At 41.2% G+C, this 22,473-nt stretch overlaps 1 protein-coding gene and 1 pseudogene across 2 annotated transcripts; one reads left to right on the top strand and one right to left on the bottom strand.

The window, feature by feature from the left end:
• The window catches only part of LOC109888771 (ectonucleoside triphosphate diphosphohydrolase 6-like), a 31,858-nt pseudogene extending 13,225 nt beyond the window's left edge, over window positions 1-18,633 (top strand).
• Window positions 18,634-18,682: 49 nt separating this feature from the next.
• On the bottom strand, window positions 18,683-19,636 carry LOC109889854 (barrier-to-autointegration factor-like). Of its 2 annotated transcripts, none has more exons than XM_020481614.2 (3): window positions 19,542-19,636; window positions 19,232-19,359; window positions 18,683-18,942 (listed from the first exon to the last, which is right to left on the bottom strand). In XM_020481614.2, the coding sequence occupies exons 2-3, from the start codon at window positions 19,355-19,357 to the stop codon at window positions 18,796-18,798; spliced, it is 273 nt and encodes a 90-aa protein (XP_020337203.1). In that variant the 5' UTR covers window positions 19,358-19,359; window positions 19,542-19,636; the 3' UTR covers window positions 18,683-18,795. The 2 variants fall into 2 exon arrangements, with proteins under 2 accessions (XP_020337203.1, XP_020337202.1); XM_020481613.2 differs by having other exon boundaries at window positions 19,519-19,635.
• Between the last annotated feature and the right edge of the window lie 2,837 nt (window positions 19,637-22,473).

Raw genomic sequence — 22,473 nt, forward strand, 5'->3', positions numbered from 1 at the left:
ACTGGTACCTGCATTTATAGAAAGACCCAAATATGAAATGCATATGCATAGGCATGGTAGCAATTAAAAGGAAACAGTTTGGAGCTTATGGGTAAATTATTAGACCAAAATTGAGGACACAACAATTCACCTGAAACCAGACTAAATCCAAACATCACATTTTTGATTTTATTTGCATTCTACATTTACTGTACTTTTTGCCACTTTTGTTAATGAAATCTGAAAATACTCTGGATACATTCAGTAACATAAGAATATTCCTGGAAAATGTGGGTTAAGTGCAACAGACAAAACAATGACGGGTTTGAGTGAGAGGATACACACCTCTCCAAAGTGTGCACAGCTCTTAAGTAATTTAAATGCACTTTTAACTCGAAGGGTCTTCAACTATAGGGTGCTTCTTTTTTAAATATTTTTTTAGCTCTCCTTACTCTGCTGTTGAGGAACTAAAGCAAGCACACTTTAGTTTTGTTTGGAACACAACCCTGAATCCCCGCCATCACACAATTTATTGTTTACACAATCCAAAAACATCCTGTTAAAAATCACAATCTGGGTCAGGTGGGCAACATTTGAAAGCTTGTTCATTTGCGAACATGACTAGCTAAGTTATAAAATACGATCTTAGTGTTAGGCTTTCACAGGGCAATTCAAAGAGATGTATCATCATTTTGGTATGCTTAGAAAGAAGTTCCACTGCAAATTTGTCACAATAGACAGGCTCATTCTGTTCAGAACAATCCAGGTTATGACCCCATATCATCTTGTAACTGTACATGAAACAAACCTTTCTAGTTTTTTCTTTATTCTTGCCTGATGAATTGGCATCAAAAGAAAATAAAGCCTTTTTAAGTGAGCAGAAATTGATGAACAGTTATCATAGGACTGGATCCTTGAGTAGGATTTTTCCGCACCACTAACTTGGTTTCCATCCAAGTGGCAACAGATTTTCATGCGAATAAATAAAATATAATAAAATCTGCATAAAGAAAAGATGCCCATTTTCCCACCAAACTGACTTGTTGCAAATAAAAATCAGTGCGTGACGTAGTGCACTCAATGTGTTTTCGTGTACTGAATAAAAATCTCAATGTGTTAACATTGTATTTTCAACTCTACTGTTTGTAACAAAACTAACTGTTGAGTTAAATAGCAAATGTGCCTACTCTGGTCTTGACACGTGCTCTCTAGCCAACAGCATGCAGATACAGTGCAGGGTTAGTGCTTTTTGAGTTCTGGTTCAATTATAAAATAATCACAGATTTTGGTTTCTGTAAAAAATAAATAATAATTACATTAAAATGCACTTATTATGTGGGTTGAATGATGTAACAACACTGAATAAATGAATTCATAAAAGTTCCATAATGGTAGTGACTGCACATGACTTCTTATTACTATTAACCATAATTTATTCACATTTCTTTAATCAAATATTTCAGTTGTGTATTTCTTGTTCTTTAAAACATGAAATATACTCGCAGTGACGCCGCTCAACAACTACATCACATTAGTCATCTAACAGACTCGCATACAGAGCGACACACAGAAACAACCACGGTCAACGCCCTGCTCAAGGGCACGTCGGCAGATCTCCCACAAGGTCAAAAACGGGGACCCGAACTAGCGATCCATCAGTCACCGGCCCAAGCTCCCAACTGCCAGGCCACCAGCCCTCCAACACCCCTCCCACAGTTCCCCAAGAGCTGCCCCTCAAGCATCCAAGACCCTCTCCCCCCACAGAATTATATATTTTTAAATAAATTAATATTCCATTCCCCACCCCCCAATGCACCAACAAAATTCAAAGAAAGACAAAGGAAAACAGAAAACAACAATGCAAAAAACTAAAGACATCAAGGACAACAAAAATCATAACAGCAAGGCCAACTAAATATGTTTGAGTGGATATATTACAGTATTTACGTGTGTGTGTCCGTGTCCGTGTATGTGCACATGTGGGCATTTGAATGAGTGTGTATATGCATGTGTACAAACACCTACATGGCATCAGCCTCAGGCAAACCGGCAGTAGCTGTAAAAATACTGCCCCTCATTGTCATTCAAACTTACTTTTTGTTATGTTTTCATTTTTAAAAACTTACTACATTTATTTTATTTGATGACTTTATTTCATTCCAAGTCATCTCTATATAGCTGCTGCCTATGCTGTCTGATAAAATCACAATTTTATTAGTTCTTCAAAGTAAATAAGGCATAGTTTTATGACTGCTGAATACCAATTATCAATCACGCAGTTGATGTATTTTCAGTTAGAGCTGCTTTGCGACGCAACTGCTGTCTTATCTCTCGATCACGCGTTGTCTGTCTGTTTCATGAAGCAGGTTTAAAAGAAACACAGACCGGACAAGTAGATGCACAATGGATTATGGTCGTTGTAGTTTATTTTTTTAAATTCTGCGCTACACTATGTAGAATCTTGGCCTGTTTGAAACTACAACTCTTTACTACATCGCACAGTTTGGGCTTGATCTGATTTATCTCTAGAGAAACTGCACAATGTGTGCATTGAGCTCACAGTTCCAACCTGTCAACTGATCTCAGTCAATTAGTTGTTTAAAAACCGACAAAGATTTTAGTTAGTTGCTCAGCACTAGTGTGGGTAGGCTAGTCTATATGAAAATGTTATTATGGAAAGAGCGATAATATTTTTGTCAAACTGCAAGCATCGATCATCATGTCAAAGAATAAGATCCTCGATATGTATTGGAAAGGGGCATTAAGTTCATCGTGCACTTTAACCACCCTGTGAGGTTCATAATTTATTTAATCTGTCGCCTAAAACTGCATGGTATCCCGAGTCGAGGACCACACACCATCATCATGTGACTCCAAATTTACTTCGATATCAATATTTGCACATAAAGGCGTCTCCACCTCACGTAATTTATTTTACAGACACAAAAAGATCCCACCATGTCGAATGAACAAATTATCTTTCTGCACTTATTAAATTGTACCAAGACTTCTTGTTTCCATCACAACTGTTGTGTTTTTTATTTTTTTTATACAGTATGACTTTACTCGTATGTAAATGTGGTTAGTGTTGCATTGGGTCTGAGAGAGCTAGAGAAGTCACTCAGTTTCACCTGACCCTGATTTTACCAATGCATACCGAGGGACTTAGCGAATTATGGAAAAGCAAGTTAACTCCATGTCAATCTATGCTTTAACCTCCATGACTTATATAGCAAAACTTTGACTTGAGTGCAGAACTACAGTAATACATTCACAACTAATGGAGTTGGGCCTGGACTGGGACCCTCTTTGACCTTTAGAACCACACAGCCACTATTCCCATCTGTCCAGTGGGATGGCCAGATGATAGAAGCCAGGCCCTCTCTGGTCCATTACTGGCTTGTTTGATCAACATCCAGCTGTTTGGTGGCAGACAGGGCCACTGTGGCTATTAAGTTCTGGTCCTTTGCCCCGGCACTGACCCTTCAATTCTCTGCCAATATCGTGGGCATTGATGCTTTAATACGGTTGTTATATAGAAATAATATATACCTTGGTGTTTTTGTTGAAAGGCATGTTTGATATGGGCACAAGCAATACACAAAATATTTTAATCCAATCCTTTTAAAGTAGTTCATACAAGCAATTAGGGGACTGTAGGATAATGTTCCGTTTAATCTCTGCAAACCGATTATCCGCCATTCATTTCTGAGGCTGAATATTTTTTCTTCTTTCCCCAAGTCTATCAGCTTGTTACTGTGGAGGTGACCTGACCCTTGGAAAAATGCATTTTATGATTACTGAATTAACTTTGAAGTTCATGTTTTTGTGCCTAATGGACACATTCCCCTGGCGTCATTGCTGAGCTGAAATGCTAAACTCCCACTCGATCCATAAACGGATTTCGCCGCCTTATCAGTTAGATTTTTGCCACTCTTGCCCCAGACGCTTAGCCTAACTGAGATTACTCAGACTTCCCTGATTTGAACAGACTTGTTAATGCAAAGACTAAGTAGAATTTGAGGGATGCAGGACAGATGAAGTGAACAAAGTGCATGGTAGCTAAGTGACAACGTATGGTGGTTTTGACTTATAGCACATCACTCTGTTTTGAAGTTTGTTTGTAAATGTAAATTGCTTTTTAACATCCTACTGTAAAAGTCCATAAACTAGGAAAGGGTCATTTGTGTTGTTAAATGCACTGATGCACACAATGGAGTCATACTCAAATATACACAACCGGTCAAAAGGTTTAGAACACATATGGAATCATGTAGTAAACAAAAAGTGTTAAACAAATCAAAATATATTTTAAAATAGCCACCCTTTGCCTTGATGACAGCTTAGCTCAGCTCTTGGCATTCTCTCAACCAGCTTCACCTGGAGTGCTTTGCAAACAGGAGGCCAGGTCATCTGATGCAGCACTCCATCACTCTCCTTCTTGGTAAAATAGCCCTTGCACAGCATGGAGGTGTGTTGAGTCATTATCCTGTTGAAAAACAACTAAGCCCAAACCAGATGGGATGGCGTATCGCTGCAGAATGCTGTCGTATCCATGCTGGTTAAGTGTGCCTTGAATTCTAAATAAATCACATAGTGTCACCAGCAAAGCACCCCCACACCATAACACCTCCTCCTCCATGCATTACGGTGGGAAATACACATGCGGAGATCATCCGTTCACCCACACCGCGTCTCACAAAGACGGCGGTTGGAACCAAAAATCTCCAATTTGGTCTCCAGACCAAATGGCAAGTTTCCACCGGTCAAATGTCCATTGCTCGTGTTTCTTGGACCAAGCAAGTCTCTTCTCCTTATTGGTGTCCTTTTAGTAGTGGTTGCTTTTGCAGCAATTGGACCACAAAGGCCTGATTCACACAGTCTCCTCTGAACAGTGTCTGTTACTTGAACTATGTGAAGCATTTATTTGGGCTGAAGTTTCTGAGTCTGGTAACTCTAATGAACTTATGCTCTGCAGCAGAGGTAACTCTGGGTCTTCCATTCCTGTGGCGGTCCTCATGAGTGCCACTTTAATCATAGCGCTTGATGGTTTTTGCGACTGCACTTGAAGAAACTTTTAAAAAGTTTTTAATTTTCCATGTTGACTGACCTTCATGTCTTAGTCATGATGGACTGTTGTTTCTCTTTGCTTATTTGAGCTGTTCTTGCCATAATATGGACTTGGTCTTTTACCAATTAGGGCTATCTTCTGTATACCTGCTCACCTTGTCACAACACAAATGATTGGCTCAAATGCATTAAGAAGGAAAGAAATTCCACGAACTTTTAACAAGGCACACCTGTTAATTGAAATGCATTCCAGGTGACTACCTCATGAAGCTGGTTGAGAGAATGCCAAGTGTGTCAAACTGTCATCAAGGCAAAGGGTGGCTATTTGAAGGATCTCAAATCTAAAATATATTTTGATTAGTTTAACACTTTTTTGGTTACAACATGATTCCATATGTGTTATTTCATAGTTTTGATGTCTTCACTATTATTCTACAATGTAGAAAATAGTAAAAAAAATTAAGAAAAACCCTTGAATGAGTAGGTGTTCTAAAACTTTTGACCGGTAGAGTACATATATTATGGGATAAAACAGTGTCATCTCTTTTGACCTAAATAGTTAACCTTAAACACTTCCATGATCAACTTTAATACGTGTTTAAATGATTTCAATACAAACCATGTATACATGTTATACATGTATTATGAAGGATTGATTTAAGGGGGATGAGGTAAATCACCATCTCTTTTTCTCCTCAAAGGGATCTCCGCTTGGATCACAGTCAACTTCCTCATAGGTGAGATAGTTTTGAACTTTGATTACTGTCAGTTACTACTGGCATATGTAGCATTGGTAAGGATCGATATAGATTAAGATCCAAGATTAGGAGTACTATATGTAAAAGAAAATTAATTCCATTGGGGATGTGACCATCTCTACCCAAATATGGTCAATATCTGAGTCAAAGTGCCAGGCCTTAGTGTGGTGTGTTGAGGGGTCAGTGTTTACTTGGCGTGACAGATTGAACTAAAGGCATCCTGTACTGACCCTACCACCCTCACCCTCCGGGGCCCTGGCCCCAAACTCAATGTTCAGAACAGGCTTAATTCTGGTACATAAACAGAACAACAGCAATATAGATTAATATTCTGGACAAGACATTTTGATTACCTGTTATTGGATTAGCCTAGCGCTGCATCCCCAGTTCCTCTTTGGTGACCAAACTGGTACTGCCCCCCCACCCCAACCCCTCTCTTGCTCTCTCGGCAGGGGGTTTCCACGGCTCTCACACACCCACTGTGGGGATGCTGGATTTGGGAGGGGGCTCCACTCAGATCACCCTCTCCCCTCAGGATTAGGTACAATAAGGCATCTCTGTTTGATAGCGGACGCTCATGCCCACAGTCGGTCTCTCTCTCTCTCTTTCACACACATACACAATGAAGCCAGATCTCTTCTCTAAAGCAACACAAACTACCAGGATGGCCTCTCATTTTAGGGCTTAATCTGCAAATGCCCCGCTAATCCTAAAGGGCTGGTAAATAAACGTTGGGCATTAGGTTGTATGGGAGGGGAGGGGGGTTTCTTGTTCCTTAACTAGGTCAGGTCTTGTACACGAGGGATTGAGGACCAATTTACCATGTCATTACACTGCTTTTCAAAGAGTTTAAACTCTCCCGGCAAGCCATTCACGCTTTAGGGATGAAATTGGTTTGCAGATTGCGGCAGTTTTTTTCTCCTTATTGAGTAGATCCTTTTTGTCGGTTTGATGTCGAACAGCACAGTGTGATATGTTGTATAAGCTGTAGCTGGTCAACCAGGAATTGCCAAGGTTAATATAAGAAAACATGTTTGATTCTGACGTTTACATCTAGAAATAATGTTTTGCTTGCAAATTTATACAGCCACACAATGATCATTTATGTTTTGCATCATTTTTTTCTCTCCAGAAGACCATCCGGGCCTCACCCATCGATTACATGACATCATTTCAGATGTTCAACAGCACCCACACACTCTACTCACACAGGTACTACCATGCACTGTGTTTAGACAGATAGTTGTGCTCTTTGGGAACCCCTCTTCCCACTGGGTACACGCTGGTCATGATATTATGTTGAACCAATGTGGAATAGACGTTGAATTGACGTCTGTGCCCAGTGGGTTCCGTCTTTATGTCAAACCTGCAGTGTGGTGCATCCAACTGCAAACTGGTCACTACCATGTCACAACAAACTGGTCTATTTTGTCCTCTAACATGATTTAATTGGGGGGGAACTTATTGCTGTTAAAAAAAAAAAAATGTTTTAAGTGAGAAGTAGGCATTGGTCTGAAGCTGAAAAATAAAGGAAATTCACATGAGCACCACAATGCCTACTTCACCCATGCTCTACCAAGGTTTTCCAGCAGACAGCTTTGATCTACTACAGTAGCTATGATGATCTATTGTACTTCAAACAATGTGTAGACAGGTTGCTTAAGATTCAAACCTTTATTAAAACAGCCTAAATTAGTGGTTTCTTTGCAGCAATTTGACCACAAAGGCCTGATTTACACAGTCTCCTCTGAACCGTGTCTGGTACTTGAACTCTGAAGTATTTATTTGGCCTGCAGTTTCTGAGGCTGGTGACTCTAATGAACTTATCCTCTGCAGTAGAGGTAAGTCTGGTTCTTCCTTTCCTGTGGCGGTCCTCATAAGAGCCAGTTTCATCATAGCGCTTGATGGTTTTTGTGACTGCACTTGAAACTTTAAAAGTTCTTGAAATGTTCCATGTTGACTGACCATCATGTCTTAAAGTCATGATGGACTGTTGTTTCTCTTTGCTTATTTGAGCTGTTCTTGCCATAATATGGATGGTCTTTTTTTTTCAATTTAAAGTTTAAAGTTTTCTTGTTTTTCAATCAACCAACAAAACACATTCCACATTCACAGATGTGACAGGCTTAAAAAAAAAAGTTTAAATATATAATAAAAATAAATACAATTAAAATAAAAGATTAAGAAAATAATACGTTTTTTGTTGTTGTGTGTGTGTGTGTATATATATATATATATATATATATATATATATATATATATATATATATATATATATATATATATATATATATATATATGAGATAGATGGATAGATATAGTCGGGCAAAAAGGTACACTTCAACTATGACAGACAAGATGAGAAAAAAAATCCAGAAAATCACGTAGTATTTTAAATTAATTTATTTGCAAATTATGGTGGAAAATAAGTATTTGGTCAATAACAAAAGTTTATCTCAATACTATATACCCTTTGATGGCAATGACAGAGGTCAAACATTTTCTGTAAGTCTTCACAAGGTTTTCACACGCGGTTGCTGGTATTTTGGCCTATTCCTCCATGCAGATCTCCTCTAGAGCAGTGATGTTTTGGGGCTGTTGCTGGGCAACACGGACTTTCAACTCCCTCCAAAGATTTTCTATGGGGTTGAGATCTGGAGACTGGCTAGGCCACTCCAGGACCTTGAAATGCTTCTTACGAAGCCACTTCTTCATTGCCCGGGCGGTGTGTTTGGGATCATTGTCATGCTGAAAGACCCAGCCACGTTTCATCTTCAATGCCTTTGCTGATGGAAGGAGGTTTTCACTCAAAATCTCACAATACATGGCCCCATTCATTCTTTCCTTTACACGGATCAGTCGTCCTCAGCATTCTTTGTCCTCCAAACACGACGAGTTGAGTTTTTACCAAAAAGTTATATTTTGGTTTCATCTGACCATATGACATTCTCCCAATCTTCTGGATCATCCAAATGCTCTCTAGCAAACTTCAGACGGACATGTACTGGCTTAAGCAGGGGGACACGTCTGGCTCTGCAGGATTTGAGTCCCTGGCGGCGTAGTATGTTACTGATGGTAGGCTTTGTTACTTTGGACCCATCTCTCTGCAGGTCATTCACTAGGTCCCCCCGTGTGGTTCCGGGATTTTTGCTCACCGTTCTTGTGATTATTTTGACCCCACGGGGTGAGATCTTGTGTGGAGCCCCAGATCGAGGGAGATTATCAGTGGTCTTGTATGTCTTCCATTTCCTAATAATTGCACCCACAGTTGATTTCTTCAAACCAAGCTGCTTACCTATTGCAGATTCAGTCTTCCCAGACAATGCTAGACCTTATGTGGCTGGAGTGTGTCAGCAGTTCCTGCAAGAGGAAGGCATTGATGCTATGGACTGGCCCGCCCATTCCCCAGACCTGAATCCAATTGAGCACATCTGGGACATCATGTCTCGCTCCATCCACCAACAGACTGTCCAGGAGTTGGCGGATGCTTTAGTCCAGATCTGGGAGGAGATCCCTCAAGAGACCATCCGCCACCTCATCAGGAGCATGCCCAGGTGTTGTAGGGAGGTCATACAGGCACATGGAGGCCACACACACACACACACACACTACTGAGCCTCATTTTGACTTGTTTTAAGGACATTACATCAAAGTTGGATCAGCCTGTAGTGTGGTTTTCCACTTTAATTTTGAGTGTGACTCCAAATCCAGACCTCCATGGGTTGATAAATTTGATTTCCATTGATAATTTTTGTGTGATTTTGTTGTCAGCACATTCAACTATGTAAAGAAAAAAGTATTTAATAAGAATATTTCATTCATTCAGATCTAGGATGTGTTATTTTAGTGTTCCCTTAATTTTTTTGAGCAGTGTATACACACTTCCTCTTGCAGGAACTGCTGACACACTCCAGCCACATGAGGTCTAACATGGTCTTGCATTTGGAGGAACCCAGGGTCAACCGCACCAGCATATGGTCTCACAAGGGGTCTGAGGATCTCATCTCGGTACCTAATTTCAGTTGGCGAGCACATGGAGGGCTGTGCGGCCCCCCAAAGAAATGGCACCCCACACCATGACTGACCCACCGCCAAACTGGTCATGCTGGATGTTGCAGGCGGCAGAATGTTCTCCACGGCGTCTCCAGACTCTGTCACGTCTGTCACATGTGCTCAGTGTGAACCTGCTTTCATCTGTGAAGAGCACAGGGCGCCAGTGGCGAATTTGCCAATCTTGGTGTTCTCTTGGTGTTCTCTGGCAAATGCCAAACGTCCTGCACGGTGTTGGGCTGTATGCACAACCCCCACCTGTGGATATCGGGCCCTCATACCACCCTCATGGAGTCTGTTTCTGACCGTTTGAGCAGACACATGCACATTTGTGGCCTGCTGGAGGTAATTTTGCAGGGCTCTGGCAGTGCTCCTCCTTGCACAAAGGCGGAGGTAGCGGTCCTGCTGCTGGGTTGTTGCCCTCCTACGGCCTCCTCCACGTCTCCTGATGTACTGGCCTGTCTCCTGGTAGCGCCTCCATGCTCTTGACACTACGCTGACAGACACAGCAAACCTTCTTGCCACAGCTCGCATTGATGTCCCATCCTGGATGAGCTGCACTACCTGAGCCACTTGTGTGGGATGTAGACTCCGTCTCATGCTACCACTAGAGTAAAAGCACCGCCAGCATTCAAAAGTGACCAAAACATCAGCCAGGAAGCATAGGAACTGAGAAGTGGTCCGTGGACACTCCTTTATTGGGGTGTCTTGCTAATTGCCTATAATTTCCACCTGTTGTCTATTCCATTTGCACAACAGCATGTGAAATTTGTCAATCAGTGTTGCTTCCTAAGTGGACAGTTTGATTTCACAGAAGTGTGATTGACTTGGAGTTCGGACCTCTGAGACTATCACAGTGCAGGTGCATTTATACGGAGACTTGATTACACACAGGTGGATTGTATTTATCATCATTAGTCATTTAGGTCAACATTGTATCATTCAGAGATCCTCACTGAACTTCTGGAGAGAGTTTGCTGCACTGAAAGTAAAGGGGCTGAATAATTTTGCACTCCCAATTTTTCAGTTTTTGAATTGTTAAAAAAGTTTGAAATATCCAATAAATGTCGTTCCACTTCATGATTGTGTCCCACTTGTTGATTCTTCACAAAAAAATACAGTTTTATATCTTTATGTTTGAAGCCTGAAATGTGGCAAAAGGTCGCAAAGTTCAAGGGGGCCGAATACTTTCGCAAGGCACTGTGTGTATATATATATATATATATTGTAAAAAAGTACGGTGGGTTAACTGCCTCGTTCAGGTGCAGAATGACAGATTTTCACCTTGTCAGCTCCAATCTTGCGACCTTACAGTTAACTAGTCCAACGCAATAACGACCTGCCTCTCTCTCGTTGCACTCTACAAGGAGACTGTCTGTTACGCGAATGCAGTAAGCCAGGGTAAGTTGCTAGCTAGCATTAAACTTATCTTATAAAAAACACTCAATCATAATCACTAGTTAACTACACATGGTTGATGATATTACTAGATATTATCTAGCGTGTCCTGCATTGCATATAATCTGACTGAGCATACAAGCATACAAGTATCTGACTGAGCGGTGGTAGGCAGAAGCAGGCATGTAAACATTCATTCAAACAGCACTGTCGTGTGTTTTTCCAGCAGCTCATCGTTGTGCGTCAAGCATTGCGCTGTTTTATGACTTCAAGCCTATCAACTCCCGAGATGAGGCTGGTGTAACCGAAGTGAAATGGTTAGCGTGCGCTAATAGCGTTTCAAACGTCACTCGCTCTGAGCCTTTTAGTAGTTGTTCCCCTTGCTCTGCATGGGTAACGCTGCTTCGATGGTGGCTGTTGTCGTTGTGTTGCTGGTTCGAGTCCAGGGAGGAGCGAGGAGAGGGACAGAAGCTATACTGTTACACTGGCAATACTAAAGTGCCTATAAGAACATCCAATACTCAAAGGTTAATGATACATAATACAGATGGTATAGAGGGAAATAGTCCTATAATTCCTATAATACCTAAAACTTCTTACCTGGGAATATTGAAGACCCATGTTAAAAGGAACCACCAGCTTTCATATGTTCTCCTGTTCTGAGCAAGGAACTCAAACGTTAGCTTTCTTACTTAGCACATATTGCACTTTTACTTTCTTCTCCAACACTTTGTTTTTTCATTATTTAAACCAAATTGAACATGTTTCATTATTTACTTGAGGCTAAATTGATTTTATTGATGTGTTAAAATAAGTGTTCATTCAGTATTGTTGTAATTGTCATTATTACAAATACATTTTTTTTTTTAATTGGCCGATTTAATCGGTATCTGCTTTTTTGCCCTCCAATAATCGGTATCGGCGTTGAAAAATCATAATCGGTTGACCTCTAGCATTATATAACATTTCCATATGCAAAGCCTGTCATTGGCAGTGCTATTGTAACCTGTAATGCGGACTCTGATAAAAGGTCTGAACCTTAAGGCACAGGTGGTGTGCTTGCATAACTGCAAGAGTTGCTGGTTTAAACCCTCGTCTGCTGGCTGTTGCCCTCTAAAATTAGTTTTGAACTAACTAGATTGCGCAGAGTCTTCCATTGTAAAATATGACTTCCCATTCAAAGCATACACTCAAAGCAAAACTGTTTTATAGCTGATTGACTTGTGAAGGTCTTAGCTCAGCCTCTGAATTTGAAACTTTTGCAGCCAGCAGCGTGTGACTGGATCTGGCCCTGCACAACAAACATCAATGGCAGTATATGTCAAATACACTCTTACATGTTTGGCTTAATCATATCTTATACTAAGGCAATGCGCTAAAACAGCTTTGGTGGGAAATGTTGTTTAGTATTTGGTTTTCCTGAAAATCAACCTTCGGTGATGTTGTTCAGAGAGGTGCATAGAAACTGTAGTATTCTTTCTGTCCTCAGGTTAGTGTGTATGACCCTGCTAAGTTTGGTTGCATGTTGCACAGTGCACAATCATTGTTCAAACTATGACTATACAAACTCTGACACACACCTCTCTCAATCTTACTTATGTGTGTCACACACTGATTCTGCTTTCTGTCTTGCACAGCTACCTTGGTCTAGGCTTGATGCCGGCAAGACTAGCTGTCTTGGGAGGAATCGAGGGACAGCCTTGTATGTGGTTTTTCAATTTGCTTTCATCGTTGCCTTTAAAGACCCTCCCCGTCCCGATAAATAAGCCATTATCTAATCTTTTAATAACATGGACCAAGATTAATTCCTTGCATGCCAGCTGTTGCTGTGATTTAGTTGATGCCTGGCTTTAAGAACTGCCATCAGTCGAATGCCCCGGATGCAGTTCTCCATGGGGATTTGCATTTTAGACATTTGAATTTTAATCAGATTTCTTTGTTGATACATTTGTTTGTTGTATAATCTATTTATTCTCAATGTTCCCTCAATGCTTTTTTTTGGTTATAGGGTTGCTTTTTAGTGTGCCAACATGTTGGCCAATGGCCAATAGCCATAAAACCTATGTTGGAGCACAGCAATTTCAGATGCTGTGTCCCCTTACAGCATTTGACTTATATTGGAAATTGTTGGCCAAACGGCAACACCACATTTAGTTAATTGTTTATTTTTTTATAAGAGCTCTTAAAAAAAGATGTAGCCTTCTCCAGCCATAGCTTCCATATATCTATATAGAGATATATCCTGCATGTGTACCAAAACATGAGCTACAGTTTGTTGGTCAGGTCCAAATTCTCAGTGCGTTCTCTGTTCTATTTTAAACAGTAGAGGGCAGCAGCACAGAGCTAGTAAGTCCCTGCTTGGCCCCGGACTACTCTGGCCGGACTACTCTGGCCAATGGGAACATGCAGAAGTTCTGTATACTGTGAAGGGCCAAGAAAGCAGGTACAGTAAAAATAGATTAATAACTAACTTAACAATAATATTACTAATGCTAAATACCAATTGTCAAATTCACATAGAAATGTGAGACATAGATCTGTCATTCTCAGTGAAAGCAAGTCTAAGAAGTAGTAGATCTGTTCTATATGCGATATTTCTATGATTCCCATTCTTAAGTTTTGTTTTTGCGTCTTTTAAGATGGCGCCGGAGAAGGCAGACGTTTTCAGTGCCCCCTGCTGATTGTTTTTTTATTCATTTATTTGCGTTATTTGTTTACTTATTTTGTACGTTGCTGCTACCGTCTGATGACTGAAAATAACTTCTAGACATCAGGACTGCGATTACTCACCACGGACTAGCAGAATTATTTTTATCCTTTCACGACACTGACGAGCCCGACGGAAAGGATATACTGCTTCCTCGGGAACAGGCCCCGATCCCCGTGATCTGCGTGAAGAGGAGGCGGAGAAAGAGGGGCCGAAGGGCGGGAATTCGTAGGCGATCGAATAAACCCCCACTTCCCTCCATTCTGCTAGCAAACATGCAATCCTTGGAGAATAAAATCGACGAGTTACGCGGAAGATTTAACTACCAACGCGACACTAAAAACTGTAACAGCTGGCTGGTTATATGATGTACCAGCAGGATAGAACAGCGGCGTCTGGTAAGACAAGGGGCGGCGGGCTATGTATTTTTATAAATAACAGCCGGTGCATGATATCTAAGGAAGTCTCGAGCTATTGCTTGCCTGAGGTAGAGTATCTCATGATAAGCTGTAGACCACACTACCTACCGAGAGAGTTTTCATCTGTATTCTTCATAGCTCTTTACATACCACCACAATCAGAGGCTGGCACTAAGACAGCATTGAATGAGCTGTATTCCGCCAAAAGCAAACAAAAAAACGCTCACCTAGAGGCGGCGCTCCTAGTATCCGGGGACTTTAATGCAGGGAAACTTAAATCCGTTTTACCAAATTTCTATCAGCATGTTAAATGTGCAACCAGAGGAAAAAGAACTCTGGACCACCTATACTCCACACATAGAGATGCATACAAAGCTCTCCCTCGCCCTCCATTTGGCAAATCTAACCATAATTCTATCCTCCTGATTCCTGCTTACAAGCAAAAATTAAAGCACCAGTGACTAGATCAATAAAAAAGTGGTCAGATGAAGCAGATTCTAAGCTACAGGACTGGAATATGCTCCGGGATTCCTCCGATGGCATTGAGGAGTACACAACATCAGTCTTTGGCTTCATCAATAAGTGCATAGATGACCATACGTACATACCCCAACCAGAAGCCATGGATTACAGGGAGCATCCACACTGAGCTAAAGGCTAGAGCTGCCACTTTCAAGGAGCGGGACTCTAACCCGGAAGCTTATAACAAATCCTGTTATGCTCTCCGACGAACCATCAAACAGGCAATGCGTCAATACAGGACTAAGATCGAATCGTACTATACCGGCTCTGACGCTCGTCGGATGTGACAGGGCTTGCAAACCATTACAGACTACAAGGGAAGCACAGCCGAGAGCTGCCCAGTGACACGAGCCTACTAGACGAGCTAAACCACTTCTATGCTCGCTTCGAGGCAAATAACACTGAAACATGCATGAGAGCACCAGCTGTTCTGGAAGACTGTGTAATCATGCTCTCCTGCAGCCGACGTGAGTAAGACCTTTAAACAGGTCAACATTCACAAGGTCGCAGGGCCAGACGGATTATCAACTGGCAAGTGTCTTAAGTGACATTTTCAACCTCTCCCTGTCCGAGTCTGTAATACCAACATGTTTTAAGCAGACCACCATAGTGCCTGTGCCCAAGAACACTAAGGTAACCTGCCTAAATGACTACCGACCCGTAGCACTCACGTCTGTAGCCATAAAGTGCTTTGAAAGGCTGGTCATGGCTCACATCAACACCATCATCCCAGAAATCCTAGACCCACTCCAATTTGCATACCACCCCAACAGATCCACAGATGATGCAATCTTTATTGCACTCCACACTGCCCTTTCCCACCTGGAGAAAAGGAACACCTATGTGAGAATGCTATTCATTGACTACAGCTTAGCGTTCAACACCATAGTGCCCTCAAAGCTTATCAATAAGGTAAGGACCCTGGGACTAAACACCTCCTTCTGCAACTGGATCCTGGACATCCTGACGGGTCGCCCCCAGGTGGTAAGGGTAGGTAACAACACATCCACCACGCTGATCCTCAACACAGGGGCCCCTCAGGGGTGCGTGCTCAGTCCCCTCCTGTCCTCCCTGTTCACTCATGACTGCACGGCCATGACTGCACGCCATGACTCCAACACCATCATTACATTTGCAGATGACATGACAGTGGTAGGCCTGATCAACGACGAGATAGCCTATAAGGAGGAGGTCAGAGACCTGGCCGTGTGGTGCCAGGACAACAACCTCTCCCTCAATGTGATCAAGACAAAGGAGATGATTGTGGACTACAGGAAAAAGAGGACCAAGAACGCCCTCATTCTCATCGACGGGGCTGCAGTGGAGCAGGTTGAGAGCTTCAAGTTCCTTGGTGTCCACATCACCAACAAATTAACACGATCCAAGCACAGCAAGACAGTCGTGAAGAAGGCATGACAAAACCTTTTCCCCCTCAGGAGACTGTAAAGATTTGGCATGGGTCCTCAGATCCTCCAAGGGTTCTACAGAGCACCATCGAGAGCATCCTGACTGGTTGCATCACTGCCTGGTATGGCAACTGCTCGGCCTCTGACCGCAAGGCACTGCAGAGGGTAGTGCGAATGGCCAAGTACATTACCAGGGCCAAGCTTCCTGCCATCCAGGACCTCTATACCAGGCGGTGTCAGAGGAAGGCCCTAAATTGTCAACGACTCCAGCCCCCCTAGTCATAGACTGTTCTCTCTGCTACCACACGGCAAGCAGTACCGGAGAGCCAAGTCTAGGTCCAAGAGGCTTCTAAAACAGCTTCTATCCACAAGCCATAAGACTCCTGAACATCTAGTCAAATGGCTACCCAGACTATTTGCATTGCCCCTCTCCCCCTCTTTACACCACTGCTACACTATGTTGTCATCTATGCATAGTCACTTTAATTACTCTACCTACATGTACATACTACCTCAACTAACCGGTGCCCCTGCACATTGACTCTGTATCGGTACCCCCCTGTATATTGGCGGGTAGCCTAGTGGTTAGAGCGTTGTACTAGTAACCGAAAGGTTGCAAGATCAAATCCCGAGCTGACAAGGAAAAAATCTGTTCTGCCCCTGAACAACGCAGTTAACCAACTGTTCCTAGGCCGTCATTGAAAATAATAATTTTTTTCTTAACTGACTTGCCTAGTTAAATAAAGGTAAAATAAAAAATACAAATAGTCTCACTGTTGTTATTTTACTGCTGCTCTTTAATTACTTGTTACTTATCTCTTAATCTTATCTGTATTTTTTTAAATTTGCAATGTTGGTTAGGGGCTTTTAAGTAAGCATTTCACTGTAAGGTCTACACCTGTTGTATTCGCCGCATGTGACTAATTTGATTTGATTTGGACTTTTAGTTTCGTACACCAGCTGAAAATATATTTCACAGCGGTTTAGGTGGTACAATGATTTTCTATCCTCTACACAATTGCTTGTTTTGTCACTAACTGAAATTAGGCAAACTATTAGAATTTTAGCAACCAGGAAACGGTGGATCGATTTCTGCATATTGCACTTTTAATAAACAATTCATTGCCTTCTATAGACAGTGCCTAACCTGACCATTAGTTTGTGTATTAAGTTTTGTTTCTGTTTCAGGAGAGCCCATTTGAAAAGGAAAGTGGAGAAGTTGCTGTTTCAGAAGGTGAAGAAGGCAGAGGAAGCCAAAGATATTACTATGACTACTATGACTACTACTATTTATTTATTTATTTTACCTTTATTTAACCAGGTAGGCAAGTTGAGAACAAGTTCTCATTTACAATTGCGACCAATGACAGAGCTGTGGATCTGGGCGCTATTGGTAGGAACCCTACCGACCTTTTGCCACTTCAGTTGGTGTAAAAGAATATGATGCTTTGTTTAATGATATCTTCATATAGTAATTTAATGTTCTATTCTAATCTCCCCTTTCACTCAGATGAGAAAACAGGAGGGACTATAAAAGTCAGCAATTACATTGATGCTAAAAGTGGTAAGACAGCGCCCTCATGCTGCAGTACACATGTGTACTGTATGTGGTTCGCTGCTACTGAACTGAATATGAAGTTGACTTATCCCTTTTAATCAATGGTTTAATTATTGGAATTTAGTGAATACTTGCAAGAAATCGCCATTTTCTCCCAGAGTGCAACGGAATTACAGTTATTCCCAGAGAGAATCCTTTCCTTTGTCTGGATCTAACCTACATCTCTCGGATGCTGCAAGAGCTTGGTTTTCCCAAAGAAAAAGTATTTAAGGTGAGAACCAAATGCAAAGAAATGCCATTTATCATTCAATAGAAATCAATACATTTCCATGGGTCTGCATCCGATGGTCAAGGAAGTGATTTGTGTGTGCTTTCAGCTGGCAAGGAAGATTGATGAAGTGGAGACTAGTTGGGCTCTGGGGGCTACTTTCCACTACATAGAGTCCCTCCAGTCAGTGAGCTGCCAATTTCACCTCACGTGTTGCTGCCATGACATGCCAGTGTTTCTGTGCTGCAAAGTACACTCAGGCCATTTTCCCAAAGTGATTGCACAGAGAAAAAGTACAACGTTTCCCGAATTTCAGTTTATTTTACCAGTTGGCTTTGGATGTTAGACTTTATTTTTGCAGGCGTGGTTTGTTTATACTTAATGAATGTTGGTTGTGTAATAAAGCCCATGCTACTGCTATAGTTTAAAAGAGCATGACCAGTTAAATATTTGGTAATTGAATATAACATTGTGCTTAAAATGTCATTTTCTGTGTACAATTCAGAATCAACTGGATTAATGAAGGCATATGTATTTTGAATAAAAGAACATTTATATTCCACATCTTTATTAAATTATTCTGCTCAGACAAACCAAGCCACTGACATTTCCACTATAAACAGATGAATGTTCTAATCTTTAAAATGTTACATTAGGGACTCATAGGAATGCATCACACCACTCTCTCAGGCACTGGGAGCAGGATGTAGCATTCCTGGTGTTGGCTCCGCTGGTGTCTTTCAGCCACTCAGTGAACAGCTCCCCATCCTTCCGCAGCAGCAAGTACTGACCCAGAACCACAAAGGCCTAAGAAGGATATACAGCAGTTATCCTACATATTACTTTGTTGCAGTGGGCCTGCCCTTAAGTGCAGGTCAGTACTGTGGTGCTACTGTCCATGGTGGGAAAAATCATCAAAACAAGCCTTGTCCTGGGGACCATTTACCAGTCCCCATTTGCCATGAAGCCAACGCCTTGACAACTTAAGGTGCAGGAGCTCCACAATACTTGACCTAAAGTTAACATTCTAAGAGGTCATTTAAAAAAATCTAGAATGCATAGCATGTGAAGCGCTGTAAAAAACGAACGAATTTACTCTGTCAAAACCTTGCTCCTCCAGTTTTTTTCCCAAGACCTCGCCAATTCCCGACAGTGCAGTCACCGGTTTATCGCCCATGGGTTCTGCAACGAAGTCCCTGTGCTTCTGAGAAGTGGTCGACATTTCTGGAAGAGACAGCTGCGCAATGATGGTCTAGTAGTCAAACAACTATGCTGTCTGTGCTAACTCACTCTAATAACATTCGCTCTAGGCGTGTCTGTGAGCCATATGGTACCTGCAGCTTCCAGTTAATATTTCAGTAGGCATATGTTGAAATAACTTACACTATTGTATTTCACGTCCTTACCCGAGACAATGGACACACTGGCCTTCACTAATTGTTACCACGCGTTTATGAGTTGACGGATCACGTGCTATAAAAGTGCGCGAATGTACGCACTAAAACACCTGTAGATAATTAAATGAGACTGACGATAGGCTACTGATGGTAGGTGGGGATTGATGGTCTGTTTACATAGCAGGTTAGGAGAACTAACAGCAGGTTAGGTGAAATCACGTAGCAGGTAAGGATAATGAGGTTAATGTTAGGAAATGGCATAGACGGCGCATAAGTTTAAAGTTTGTGGAATCTTATTTTGACCATAACAATTCCCCTTTATAATAAAGCATTCCATGCATCATCACATTTGCAGACTTATGTAAGAAACCATTCTATTCATAATGTGATGAGTAGATTGGATAGTCATAATTTAGGCTATAATATAACTCGATCACTGTTCGCAAACAGACCTTTCAATGCATGGCTGAGTGCATATAGCAGGGATCAACTAGATTCAGCCGAGCACAGATTTTTATTTGAGCGGATTGTCAGGAGGCCTGAACATAATTACACATATTTGTCAACTGCAAATTGACAGCAAAAAACCCAAACGGACTAAAACAGAATGTCAAACCGTGCTTACATTTGTATACGATCACATACTGTATATCTCTAGTATGTGTGGGAATACTTTGGAACAGATTTTACAGTATTTTATGTCCAACAATAAAACATTAAAAAAATATATAGATTAAATATATATATTTATCAGTGGAGGCTCCTCAGAGGGGGAAGGGGAGGACCATCCTTAGTGAATTTCATATTTTTTTAAAGGAAAACATTGAAAATGTTATCCTTTTTAGATGAAACTATACTAAATATATTCACATCACAAACTAATTGATTAAAACATAGTGTTTTGCAATGAAGGTCTACAGTAGCCTCAACAGCACTCTGTAGGGTAGCACCATGGTGTAGCCGGAGGACAGCTATCTTCCTTTTTCCTCTTGCCAGTACATTGACTTCAATACAAAACCTAGGAGGCTCTTGGTTCTCACCCAATTCCATAGACTTACACAGCAATTATGACAACTTCCGGAGGACGTCCTCCAACCTGTCAGACCTCTTGCAGCATGAACTGACATGTTGTCCACCAAATCAAAGGATCAGAATCTGGTACTGAAGCATATGCTACAGATAGTTAGTTCTGTATAAAATGTGGTGACTCAAAGAGAGAGAAAGACAGTTTAACAAATTAATTTCTTCAAAAATGAAGGAGAAGTGAGAGAGATTTAATTTTGTTCACATTCAGTTTCACTTACTTAGCTAGCAAATGAGGCTGGCTAGTTTAGCTACTCAAACACCTGGCTCAAACAGAGGGATGCTATGTTAGCTAGCTGCCTACAACTATCCAACACAACACTGGAACTCTTCCAAGTCAAAGCTTTTGGTTTTATTAATTTATTGCCACCGGGGCCCACCAGTCTAACTGCTAACTGACTATAAGCTGTAAGGTTACTGCATGACTGTAGTGGGTTTACTAACGAATTTGCTCTATTAACTATGTTGATTAAGATGTTACGTTAGCTAATATGGGTACAACGATGTAGGCTGTGTGTAGCGGTTATGACATGGATTGGCTTGGAAAGTTTGTTTTGCCTGGTCACATACAGCTGATGTGTTGTTCATTGAAGTCCACAAGCGAAGGGAAAAGGTGAGAGGAGGCGAGTGCATAGAGGCTAGAATTAATACAATGTGGCTGCTATGAAAGTGAACTATGTTTGTGTGATCAGGGTGTATTCATTCTGCCGATTCTGTTGAAAAACATTTCTGAAACGGAAGAAAACGTAACGGGGATAAAATACCTGAATTTGTCCAATAGAAACTCTCGTTTGCAACTGTTGAAATACTGATCACACCCTAGATATGCTAGATGCAGGCAATCAGTGTTTAAACCCTTTACAGTGAAGATCTGTGAAGTTGTTTGGATTTTTACGAAATATCTTTGAAAGACAGGGTCCTGAAAAAGGGAATTTTCTTTTCTTGCTGAGTTAAAATAAAAAAATATTTCAATTATCTTTTGCTCAGAAAACTTGGGGTGCTAAATAAAATCCCCAGCGAGTCAAATTCGGCACGCAGCCTAGGCTATAGGCTATACAAGCTACGTTTCTTCTTTGTATGGTAAACATTGTGTCTTTTATAAACACATTTCAGGCAATTCTATTACACTTTATATGACTGGAGACATTAACAGAATATTGTTTAATTAAACATATTCAGGGTAGACTACTCTGCTGACACTGACAAACAGATCAATAAAAACGACATTATCCATAGGTCTCTGAGAAGGAGAGGCACAACTTTGATAATGATTGAATTGGCTATGCACAGTGCGCTTGTCGGGGATGCCTATGCTCTCCCGCTGGTGCCAAGAGGCTATACTGTTCTTCTCACAATTAAGTTGCATTTTTTTGCAACTAAAAGAGAGATTACATTCGTTTCATTGTCTTCTCTTTACAGCAATACACTACATTTCACTGACAGTCGCAAGTCAACAATCATCTATTTGGTATTTGCAGTGAGCGCTGCGTTTCTTTCGAACTGTAGGTAATACAATTTAAAACAATCCACATTGTATTTTTTTAAAGAGGCTAATGATCCTCTGGCCAAATCATGCTTTAGTAGGCTAGCCTATTTGAATGATTTAATGTATTTCTGTATAGACAGGAGAAGGCTAATTAGGTTATATAATTTCGGCAATGTATTTGAATTTCCTTTTGGGAAGCGCTTAGCTTCAACTACCCGTATGGACGCGTCGACTATTGGAAAGTGTTTAGGCCAAAGACAGGTTTAGAAACTCTGTGGTTAGGTTTATCGACAATGCCTAGTCGTCAACAACTATTGTCCCCGACACTATCACTAGATGGCGCTGTAAGACGATCTAGCCACAACGAAACGG

The sequence above is a fragment of the Oncorhynchus kisutch genome, linkage group LG4 (assembly GCF_002021735.2).
Source record: "Oncorhynchus kisutch isolate 150728-3 linkage group LG4, Okis_V2, whole genome shotgun sequence".
Lineage (NCBI taxonomy): Eukaryota > Metazoa > Chordata > Actinopteri > Salmoniformes > Salmonidae > Oncorhynchus > Oncorhynchus kisutch.